Genomic DNA, 11915 nt, shown 5'->3' on the forward strand with positions numbered 1-11915 from the left:
TTGAAATTTAGTTTCTAGCCCACTCTTTACAAATTCATTGTTTTGAGCTCTTTAGGCCTGTCCATTTCACTTGGGCTTTGGGAGCAAAACGTGCCCTTACAATATATATATATATATATATATATTTCAATAGGTCCGACACTGCATTTTTTTTTTTTTTTTTTGTTGGGTAGAACTTGTGCTAATCATTGCTTTCAATAAGCACCTAGATTCCATTGTGAGACCCATTTTGTATGAAAGCAAGTGGATCTAAAAACCCCAAATGAACTTATATAACGGTTAAACCTCATTTTCTAATACATGCACTCATGTGCCTCCGTAAAGGTCTCACTCCCATCCTAATATAACTTTAGGCTGCGTTTGGTTGAATGTAAAATATTTTCAGATGAAAATGTTTTCCGGAAAGGAAAATATTTTTTTAGTGTTTGGTTGCATTTTGAAAATTATATTGGAAAATATTTTCAAGTGTTTGGTAATATTCTGAAAAATACAAATTTTCTACTGGTTTCTCATATTTTCGCAACTATTTTCTCAGCTTCCAAACAAATTTATAATAGAAAATTGAAAGATGTAAACTTTTGAAAGAAACAAAAATCAAAATAAAACCATTAAACTTTCAAACTCGGTCAAACAGAAAGGGGGAGGAAGAAAGAGTGAGAGATTGAAATCGGGTCAAGGCTCCGATTTGTGTTTGGCATTGACGACAAGCTTTAGCGGCGACGAGAACGAGATAACAAGACTCCGATTTGTGTTTGGCGGTGACTTTTCAATCCGTAAAACTTGATTTGAAGGTATGGGTTGGTTCGAACGAGGGATGCGTCGATGGAAGTGGGTCGGTGAGGACAAGGATGAGGGATGGGCCGGTAAGGATGAGGGATGGGTCGGCGGAGTGGCTTGCATGCGACGGCGGGGCTGTGTGTCGAGGGGTGGTTCTAGGCATCACTGGCAAGAATGGCTTCTAGGCTTCTGGGCATCACTGACGAGGATGGGTTTTGGACATCACCGATCGTGTGTCTGTGCTTGAGCTCTATCTCTTCTCTCTCTCTCTCTCTCTGCGCGTCTGAGTCCGAAAATGGTTTGAAGTGAAAATAGAAATGTAAACCAATTTCCGAGTCAAAGCCATAAAACACAAGGTCAAATGAAATGCTTTTCCGGAAAATTCTATTTTCTATGCGCAACCAAATAGCTGATGAGGTGTAAAATCATTTCCTGAAATGGTTTTACACCAAAACAAACACAGCCTTAATTTGCCCGCCTTTTTGTTAACTTCTGTTTGGCTTAAGTCCCAAGAAGCCAGTTAGGTCAAACTCGAATAAAGAATTCTTTGATGTTGGACACATTATCATACTGGGATATTGACATAATTCAGAAGTACCAATTTGGCATCACATGACAATAATGCTTCCCCTAATAAGATGTTGGCTATATATTACGATAGTTATAATAAACAATCAGTACAAAGTTCCTAATAAAAGTTATAGCTCCAATAATTTAATACAGAAAAAGAAAATGCACCATTAAAATAGTATTCAACATTTAACTAATCCGAACAATAAATGGTAACAATATACAAGCGCTAACAATTAAATTATGAACAGCTAAAAAAAAAGAAAATGCAAAGATAAGAAAATAACATCATCTTTGCATGGAATGAATTCGGGTTAGCAAGCACTTATTCCTTGAACTATTTACGAGTGCAAGGCCTCTCTCCACACAGGGAAAGAACCATGGCTAGAGCAACTACAATATTACAATATACTTCTTCTTCATACTTCTATTTTTCTTTTTTCTCATTACTTTTTACAACATCATAACAAATTTTACAGAAATGAACAATTAGAGTCACCTAGACAGACATCCCTCTCTTCTAAACCCATCTCATTCTTCAGAGGAGAAGGCAAGTCTCTGGCTGCGGTTTGAGCTGTTGTTTTGCTTGCTGTTGGGACCAGTAAGCATGGGCACATAGGACCCTATCCAAGAGCTCTTGGGGAACAGGCTCTCCCCTCCTTTGCTGAGGGGATATTCTTGCCGTGTGCACCAAAGTTTTCCACTTATCCTACAAACCCCCAAAAATACCATCACAATCAAAACTCACAAATCACATGCCAGCACCTAAAAAGTTACCTACCAATAAGATTCAAAATACAACTCATGCTACACTTTTTTACTCTAAGCCAATTACACAAGATTCACTTGGCAATATAGTAAGCAAAAGGAAAAGGAAAAAGTGGGTACTGTATGTCATCTAATGAAGGGCATTTTAGTAACGAGAGATAGGACTACATTTAAAAAAAAAAAAGTGTACACAAGAAGTCGTAAGGGATTAGGATTGAAAAGATTCCTTGAAGAGAGCTGTGCTTGAAAAGCTAAAGCTACAGATAAAGCTATAAACTATAAAGAACTAGCTAATCATTAGCCTGTGATACAAGCAACCATTTGCCTGAATAGATTAATCAAAGTACTCAGTGGGGGCCCCAAAGTCTTAAAGTTATCTTTTTGAAATTTAAAATCTTTTTGAAATTTAAAACAAGTAAAATACAACGGCCATGAAACAATCTAACAGCCTCATCAAATGAGAGTCATGAATTTAGCAAGAGTCCAATTAGGAAAAATAGCCATAAATTTCAGTCAGCATGATGTATAAACTTCCCAGTAAGCTAGTCCAAGAAAAAACAGTACTGTCTTAGAGATTTTCGATAAGGTAGCAAAAAAGCTCAATACCTTCAAATCCACGTAAGTTCGATGTTTTGCATTATCAAAAGCTCGTAATTTAACATCGCGCCACCTACAAATTAAGAAAGCCTTTTAAAACTCCATTTTGAAGCAAAGGGATATTTTATAAGATAACAAGAGCATCAAAACAGCTGGCTCAAAAATCATATCTATCACAATCCCAGTCATCCCAAAATAAAATGCAGCGCAAAACCTAAGAACCGCAACATAAGAAACTAGACATGCTTTTTCACAGAGGTAGACAATAGGCAGAGCCATGGGCCTGATTAATTAAAATTTAATTAGGCATTGTGAAGTGGCACAAGGCCATTCAAAATTTAGCAAATAGGAAAAATTCAGGCTGACTGAAGCTCAAACAGCTGCTTATAGTTCCTAGATTGATTATCATCAAACCTACCTTCCAGTTCCAAGTTTCTCAACCGCTTGAACCAGTGCTTCCACTTCAGTGACAGAAAATGGTCTACGGATTCGACGCTGTGCCATTTCAGAACGCTTCAATTTCCGGTGAACTGGAACCACAGCTAATGTATCCACATCCATTGCTGATACAGCAACCAGAGCTTTAGAATCTGTGGTACTTTTGTCAACTGATGTGTCAGTAGGAGAAGGTGCTGAATCATGATCACTTTCAATGAAGGTGCCTAAATTGGCTGCATGAGGTTCAGGAGAGGCATGAGAATCGCCCTGATGAACTACAGTTGAATCAAGTGGATACCTGAAAAAATAAAAAATAAAAATAAAAAAAAGATCATTGCAACATAAGCTGACTGCAACTCATTTACCTACTTTGGGTCTGGAAGAAACCCTAATATAACAACCAGACTATCCAATATGAAAGAATCAGTCTCACTGTTGCAAATAAGTGGATTATGTAACAGAAAAAAATCTATTTTGGAGACAACACAGCATCAAATCATTTTACACAAGAATAAACCAGTATGATAGTGTACAATTTGCTGCAAACCACAGAAAGAAATGGTACAAATCTTGAGGAGCTGTGCTAATTTAACAACAACTCAATTGCAGCACACATTAATTCTGCATGAGCATTTTGACAACATAAGAAAGGTTTCCACTTTCCATTCATTTAAATCTCTCTTTCTAGAAAACAAACTCCAGCACAGAAACTACACTTTTACTTAATGATTTTTAGCATAATTAACTTTGACAATGAGCAAATGACTGAAAATTCAGTTGAACAACAATAAATTAAGCTAAACAACTAGCAAGTTTGAGGATTGACTGAGAAGAGACTAAATGAGGGCTAGTTCCAAAAAGTTCAGAGTGAATTCACACTACCTTGTTAAAGGCTGAGGCGCGTCACAAGGAAGCATGCAGGAAGAATCTCTGGGGCATAATGGTGGGGGATTTTGTGCAGGGTTAGGCTCCAGGGTAAAACCCAAAGCATCCAGAGGGTAATCATGAGCAATTCCTGTCTGCTGTAGAGTTTTATTGTCATCTCTAACCTTCTTTCCCTGAAGAAGTACACCAACACGTAATCCACCTCCAAGTATGGAAGTCACTGCCTCCATAACAGCCCTCTAAAGAACATTTACACAACATCAGACTACACACTTGAAACCAAGTGGCTAATATGGTAATTTATGCACACAAACACCAATAACTTGATGTAAGGAAATACAGAATATAGGAGTCCCCACAGCTCGTTGCCCCATGTCCTAAAATAATATGTATGCAGAAAATGCAGATACGTGTGCTTCTGCATAAGTGACATTGGACTTCTTAAAAACAATGTCCTAGTTTCACAATGGCACATGAGCTAAGAATTTCAGGATATTGAATGACTCACCCTCTTAGGGAGTAAAAGGACCAGGCAGGCAGGCAGGCATAATATGAAGTAGCTACATGATGTTTTATCAAAAATTAAAAGTTCATTATACCTTCAAAGACCCAACAGTTGCAGTTTCTGACATCTCAATAAGAAGCTCCGGCACCCTGAAAGACTTTATCCTAAGCTTCACTGAGTAAAAGAAATAACACTTTAGTGCATAAACTTCTTAATGTCAGAAACCAATCAAGTCAAAAGAGCATACATGAATAACTCTATTAAACATTCTCATACCATAAGAATCCCTAGATTGAATTGAAGTATGTTGACCTACTACTGAGGATGATGTCCCAGATGCTGCATGATGATTTTGATATTTAGAAAAAGAAATGTAGAGAGCAAAAAATGCCACACACTAACGAGAAGATTAATTCAAACCAAAAAGAAAGTGGTTCAAAACAGACCTCCATGCATCTTCAGACATGAACCTAAATCATCTCCATTGATGCCCTTCTCAGTTGAATGAGAATTGCGCTCATAGCTAATCCATCGATCAGAATTCAAAACTGAGCTACGCTGAAAAATTTTCCTCTTTTTAAAAGGAATATTCATTTGAGATCTTTGGCGTTTATAATAGCCCTTCCTATTGCGGCAAATGAGCTTCAAATCCCCATCTAAAGACATCAAACGAAAAAAAAAATCAATTTAAAAGAACAGAACATAGAAGTTGAGGTAATGACACTTAACCAGAAATCAAAAGTGAAAAAAAAAAAAAAAAAAAAAAAAAAAACCCACCACATTCAAATTAAGCAACTTACCAACATTAGAGAGCGTCTCTTCCTTCAATTTCGAAGATACCTTCCAATACTTTGAAGCCAAAATCTTCCTTATTCTTCGGTCTGCAATGCGTGATACCGGCCTAATGGACTTTGCTATGGTGCTAGGGTGAGTGCACCCAGAGGAATTTTCGTCATCATCTCTACTAACTATTTTTACATCATCCCGAATTGCGGGAAAAGAGCTACAGGGAATGTGGTCCCCACACAAAGGTACCTTGACACTGCTATCAGAACTGACTAGTGCTGGAGGTCTCCCATCACAAACCACTGGATCCTCCAAACTGCACATATCAGCCCCAACACCAACAGGTACCTTCCCAGTCTTGTGCAGGTCATCTTTTATAACTAATTTATTTTCACAATCTAATTTACAATTACCAGAATCCCTATAGCCAGAGAAGCCTAAATCTGCATTACTAGTAAAACTTCCCATTTCATTATTGTTTTCTCCATTCACCAACTTCTCCGCAACAAAGATCTCTGAGCAATCAGTTGTTACTACAGAAGCTAATCCTGAATGGACATCATTCTGAGGAAGTGGGGATTCCCTGTAACTAAAGTTTTGATCACCAGCTTGATGGACAAGCTCAGAGACTAAAACTCTCTTATCACTACTTTCTTGAAAAGAAGGTTCAATTTTCACTGGTTTATCTTCATTCTCCCATGCTTTTTGAACAATCGCACACCGATTTTTTTCATTTGATGTATTACTAGTCGTTGGCGAACTCTCTTTCTCAAACATATTACCAGCTACGGTGGCCAGTAAGTCAAATGCACACATTTGATTGTCTTCAGTTCTCTTTCTAAACGTTCCCCTCTTCTAAAAGACAAAACTAAATATCAATCATATGGATCAGCGTTTCAAAAAAAAAAAAAAAAAAGACCCAAAACAAAATTAGATAAATTGCAACAATTTGCAACATTAGTATAACAGCATATATTTACCCTCGCTGATCTGGTGGCTCGAGGCATGGGAGGCACCTGATAGCCAATGAATCCATAGTCTAACCTCTTCTCTAACACCATATCTCAGAAATCATAACAAAGAAGGATATATCAAACACAAAGTACCAGCAATCTTGGATCCATTTTCAACAAATGTGCACTTCACCAGTCGTCCAAGCTCACAGAATCAAGAGATAAGACCCTGATGAAAAATCACCACAAGGGATGAGTCTGATAACATTGTTGACAAGATTTAATGTAAAGCCAATAACAGTTAGATTGGTAAAAAGCAACCCATGCGCTATTTATGCATCCATAAATAAAAACTAATCAAAAAAATAAATCCTTCAATATCTAAATGACTTAAAATATGTCAATCGAAACTAGGAAAATACCAAACAGCATAATAATAATAATAAAAACAATAACAATGCATTTGGTTGAACAGAATTGCATTTGGATTAAAATCCAGTTCCATAACAACCAAAGTTCTTTGCTTTTCACAATTTATAGTGTGATTGTTTTTCCAGTTTGAAATATACAGAGTTTCTATTAAATTGCAGGCCTCCGGTTCCAATCCCAAGGCCTTGATTCCATCCAACCAAACCCAACCAATACAAGTTCATAGAAATGGAAAATGGAGAAATTAGTTTACAATTGCCAACCAAAAAAGAAGTAATAGAAGCAAAGATACAATTCAGTAACTTCCAACAGATCCACGTGATCTTGCAACCAACATCATGTTCATAGCAACCCAAGTCCACAATTCATCAGTAAACGAAAAAAACATAAAATCCAACAACAAAATTTAAAATTTTGACAACCAATGGCAGAAGTTTCAGGTATCAAAAAGATAATAACAACTTGTCAGAAATAAGTATGCTTCAGCTTCAAAAATAAACAAATGAAACCCACACATCCCTACTCAGTTTCGGTAAATTCCAGAAATAAATATCAAGGATTTTCCTTTTCAAGAGAAACAGAAAAAGAGGGAATAACTGTTCAAGAAAAAGAAATTCATAAACCACAACAAAACCCTGATATAGAGGACCTAAGCAAAATAATCTAAAACATTTTACTAAGAAAAAAATTGGACACAAATCAAACCAAATAGAATTTTAAGAGATCTAAAACCCTCGTAAAAGACCGATCTTGAAGAAACAGTCTTAACAATTTTAGCCAAAAACAACTGAAAAGTAAAATTCTGGATCATTTCCAAAAAATAATTTTAAATTTTTCTATCAAATTTTCTTCTGAACGATATAAAACCCACCAGAATCTCAGATCGAAACCATCAAAACCTGAACTTCGAACAAACACAACTTAACCAAACAAAAAGGCCAAAAAGTAACGAAATTCAGAGTGAAAATCAGATTAACAAAAACAAATGAAGATCCATTTGACTCATCAAAATATCTAACAAAAAAAAAATTAAAATTTTGAAATCGTATAGAAGTTTGGCAGTTGAATTGCACGTACATTTACAAGTTTCCCTATCATTTTCCCACGTTTTCTTAGCAACCAAACACCCAATTCAAGAAAAACCCCGCCTTTACAATAAAACCCACATAAAAACACAACCTTTAGACCTATCCATGCAAAACAAAAAACTCCGCATACTCACCTCCACACAACAATTCTTCTTGCAAAGTTCGAAACTTTTTCCGTAGAAAACTGGAATTCCGGCGAAACTGTTAAGAATTTTCCGGCGAAAGTAAGATCGGCGAATTGTCGGAGAATTCAACAAATAAAAAAATAAATCAGAATTTTCTTCCCATCACTAAAAAACTTTCCATCATTTTCTATCCCATATTTTCCCAGAAAAAAAAAATCGATTAATTCTTTGTTTTAAACAATACCCATTTTTTCTCTCTCTAAAAAAAAAAAAAAACTCTCTCTCTCTGATCACCAAAATGCAAAACCCTCTGAAAACCACTCAACCTTTTGCTTAAACCCCCAGCACTTATACCATTGACCCCCTTGTTACCGGACCTACCGGTTATCACTTATAAAGTTTTTTTTTTTTTTTTTTTTGGGGGTTAAAATCACTTATAAAGTTTACTGGCTATATAGCAGGTCAGTGCGAAAACTACCTTAAGACCGGTTCTTCGCGATTGGGTGACCCACCAAAACTGTGTTTAGATCATGACACGTGTATAGCTTTTGGTTCCTGTGGTTGCCTCAGCTCCACACGATCGAGAAAAACGTTGGGTCACGAAGTGAGTGAAAATTTTAGTTTTTTTTTTTTAATTATTTGTTTTTATTAGAAAATATTTATTTTTTATGAAGTTTTGGTAAAGAGTAGGGAGTAGGGACAAGATAAAACAATTTGAATTTGGGTGATGTTTGGTTACCAATAAAAAGAAAAAATGCATTATGGAATGAATGAATTTGCAAAACTTTTACTTTGCTATTGGGGAGGGTTTGGTAATATAATAAGATTTGCGAATGATATGTACTAACTAAACCCATGTTTCAATCTAATATCTTGCTACTTGAACTAAAACTATTAAAAATGTAAATAAATTATCCTCCAATTAAGAATCCATTGGGGTTTGATGGACTATCCAAGTAACGTTCCCATTATCAGTGTGAAAACTATTAACATACGTACAATGTATTCCAATTGAAAAATACATTAAATGATTAAACAAAATCGAATGTGGCAATTGACAACATTGGTCAAGCTAAAATTTATAATCCTACTAAAGGATACAAACAAGATTAGTTGTTACCTATAAAAAAATCTATATTACTATATAGAATATGTAAATAACTAAAATATCCAAATTTACACAATTACCCATGCATATAATTGATACTATGGAGTTAGAGTTAGGATCCGTTTGGATACAACTTATTTTTGCTGAAACTGAAAACTGAAAACTGAAAACACAGTAGCAAAATAATTTTTAAATGTGTGAATAATACCGTGGGACTCATTTTTAATATTTTTTCCCTGATGAACAGTACACAAACAGTAATAAACAGTACACTGTCTCCTAAAAGCTATTGCACATGAATCAAAAAAAAAAGAAGAGGAAAACACTCATTTAGTGTTAGTTTGCTCTAACTTGTTTTCAATTTATTTTATCAATATACACTTCTTAATGTTTTTTTTTTTTTTTTTTCTAGGTGTTCTTTTAATCTTTAACTAATTGATGGTTTGTGAGATTATGAAATTTTTTTTCATTTTATATTTGTTGTCATTTTCATGTAGACAACTAAACAATATAAAATAAAAACGTTTTCAGTAAAATAAAATATTTTAAGGCTACGTTTGTTTTGGCTTCAAACGATTTCCGGAAATCCTTTTACATCTTTTCATCTGTTTGGTTGCGCATGGAAATAGAGTTTTCCGGAAAATCATTTACTTTGACCGTAAAATTAAGGCCTTTGACCCGGAAAATGAATGCAGGTTCTGTTTTACCTTCAAATCATTTCTGGGTTCACAGGCGCAAAGAGAGAGAGAGAGAGAGAGAGAGAGAGAGAGAGGGAGAGAGAGAGAGTGAGAGTGAGCTAGATCGCACCTCACCCCAAACGCGTCGTCAAGTTTCGCACCGCCGAGATCATCGGCGCCATCTTTCTCGACCCAAAGCTCATCAGCGTCGTCATTACCGATCTCGTTCTCATTGCTCATCGGCGTCGTCATTACTGATCTCGTTCTCGTTCTCGACCCAAAGCTCATCGACGCCGCCGATCTCGTTGTCTCGATCTCATCGCACCAATGATCTCTTCATCTCGATCTCGTCGTCGTCTCTCTATCCCTGAAGTTTTGATCACTCTGTCTTCCTCCTTTTCTCAGTTTGACCAAATTTGTATGAAGTTCAATGAATTGTTTTAAGCAGATTTTTGTTTCTTTAAAGTGTATATATTGAAATTTTTGTAATAAAATTTTTTTGGATGTTGAGAAAATGGTTGAGAAAATATGAAAATTTGTAGGAAAATAGCTATAAGGACTCAATTTGTAACGACTCCAAAGTGATATTAGGTTCGCACGTTAAGGACCCAAACAATATAATTTGTAGAGCGTGGGTTTGAAAGGCTAGGCCTTGGTCACCGAACGGTGGTTAGTCGTGGTGTTCATACAGAACTAAACCATGTTCGCTCGAGAAGTCTATCTCCTCGATACGATCTGGGAGGCTCTGGTTCTTGGCCTTTTTTTCCCAGCTCCTTTTTTAGATTGCTTACTTCCCCTTTTATATTAGCCTGCACCCCTCATCCAGCATTCACGTTTAGGTTCGATTTTCCAGGACTGATACTTGTCCCATCAGCCCATACTCAAAGTGGTTGGGGGTGGTTGTAAAAGCTGAAAAGCATTGCTCTGTCTGACTCAGAGTATTCAATGGCAGTAATGACAGCTTTTCCTTTATCCTTTGTCGTCATATTATCCAAGGGTTTCTTTTTTATCAACGCGGATGAGTTTGGTCCTTCCAAAAACTGTTCCTATGTCTTTCTTACCCTTTCTTTTAGGAGGGCTTTGGGGATGCCGAGGACAACTCTGTCCTCGGCTATGTCTCAAGGCTACTTGGACTTTTATTGTATGTCGTCGGCTATATCCCACCTCGGCTCGGACCTTGGGCCCTAAGGTAAAATGGGTCAGGGTCACAATTTCTTTGGCCCTACAATAGCATTTTCAGAATGTTACCAAACACTAAAAATTGTTTTCCAATATAATTTTTAAAATGCAATCAAATACTAGAAAATATTTTACACCCGAAAAATATTTTGCACTGAACCAAACGTAGCCTAAATTTAAAAATATTTTACTTCAAAACAAACAAAATATAAAATTAAGGTCTCTAAAATGAGCTGTTAATCTAGCGAATGAGAGATAAGAAAGATAGTGGCTTTTGTTTGTTTTTTATGCATGTAACACGTAAAAGTAACAACCGAATTAAATTCAAAGTTATAATAAGTAGTAGAAACGAAATGCATAACAGGTTACCAAAAAAACGAAATGCACAACCATTATAGGTTACGTAGTTTACCCGTACACAACTGACGGGGTAAGAAGCAGTTATTGTCACGTGGGAAGCAGATCTAGGACCATTATTTTATGTTTGCTTCTAATCCGATGGCAAAGATTCTCTCTCTCTCTCTCTCTCTCTCTCAGATCTAACAATGAGGGAGGACCTTAAACTAGACTAGATCGAATCGACAAGGATACATTGGTAATTTTAACGAAATGTAGAGAGATGTATATCGATAACGTAATATTGTAATAATGTATTCAAGCAGTTATCCCGATAAGCATGTTGCGCACCTTTTTCCTGTTCTTGGTATAAATCTTGTGGTTCTTTTTATTTATTTTTTGGTCGGATTTAAGAACACGTGACACGTAGGATTGATTTTCTTAAAATCCTACGTGAATAAAGGAAAGGTGCCTTTTGGTTGGTGTTTTTTCCTCCGTGTTATCTTCATCTTTAATATTTACACAATAAATTATAAGTGTTAAGTTGTTTGAATGTTTCTCAAATAAAAATTCTAACTTAAACAAACTATTGAAAATATTATAGACATAGGATTTTTTTTTTTAATTTAAGAAATATTATTGACAAAAAAATGACAATTTTTCACATCAATTAATGTAATATTTTATTAGTGGT

General features: G+C 35.8%; 1 protein-coding gene across 3 annotated transcripts; it reads right to left on the reverse strand.

The window, feature by feature from the left end:
• Positions 1–1490: 1490 nt before the first annotated feature.
• On the reverse strand, positions 1491–8262 carry LOC115986726 (telomere repeat-binding protein 5-like). 3 transcript variants are annotated; one of them, XM_031109996.1, is made up of 10 exons: positions 7931–8262; positions 6307–6508; positions 5341–6178; positions 4987–5196; positions 4817–4879; positions 4635–4714; positions 4033–4274; positions 3131–3448; positions 2722–2785; positions 1491–2056 (listed from the first exon to the last, which is right to left on the reverse strand). In XM_031109996.1, exons 2-10 carry the CDS (start codon positions 6385–6387, stop codon positions 1886–1888), a joined length of 2067 nt encoding a protein of 688 aa, XP_030965856.1. In that variant the 5' UTR covers positions 6388–6508; positions 7931–8262; the 3' UTR covers positions 1491–1885. The 3 variants fall into 3 exon arrangements, with proteins under 3 accessions (XP_030965856.1, XP_030965853.1, XP_030965860.1); XM_031109993.1 differs by having other exon boundaries at positions 5341–6181; positions 7931–8261; XM_031110000.1 differs by lacking the exon at positions 7931–8262 and having other exon boundaries at positions 5341–6194; positions 6307–6394.
• Positions 8263–11915: the final 3653 nt, after the last annotated feature.

Source organism: Quercus lobata, chromosome 1 (genome assembly GCF_001633185.2).
Source record: "Quercus lobata isolate SW786 chromosome 1, ValleyOak3.0 Primary Assembly, whole genome shotgun sequence".
Classification (NCBI taxonomy): domain Eukaryota; kingdom Viridiplantae; phylum Streptophyta; class Magnoliopsida; order Fagales; family Fagaceae; genus Quercus; species Quercus lobata.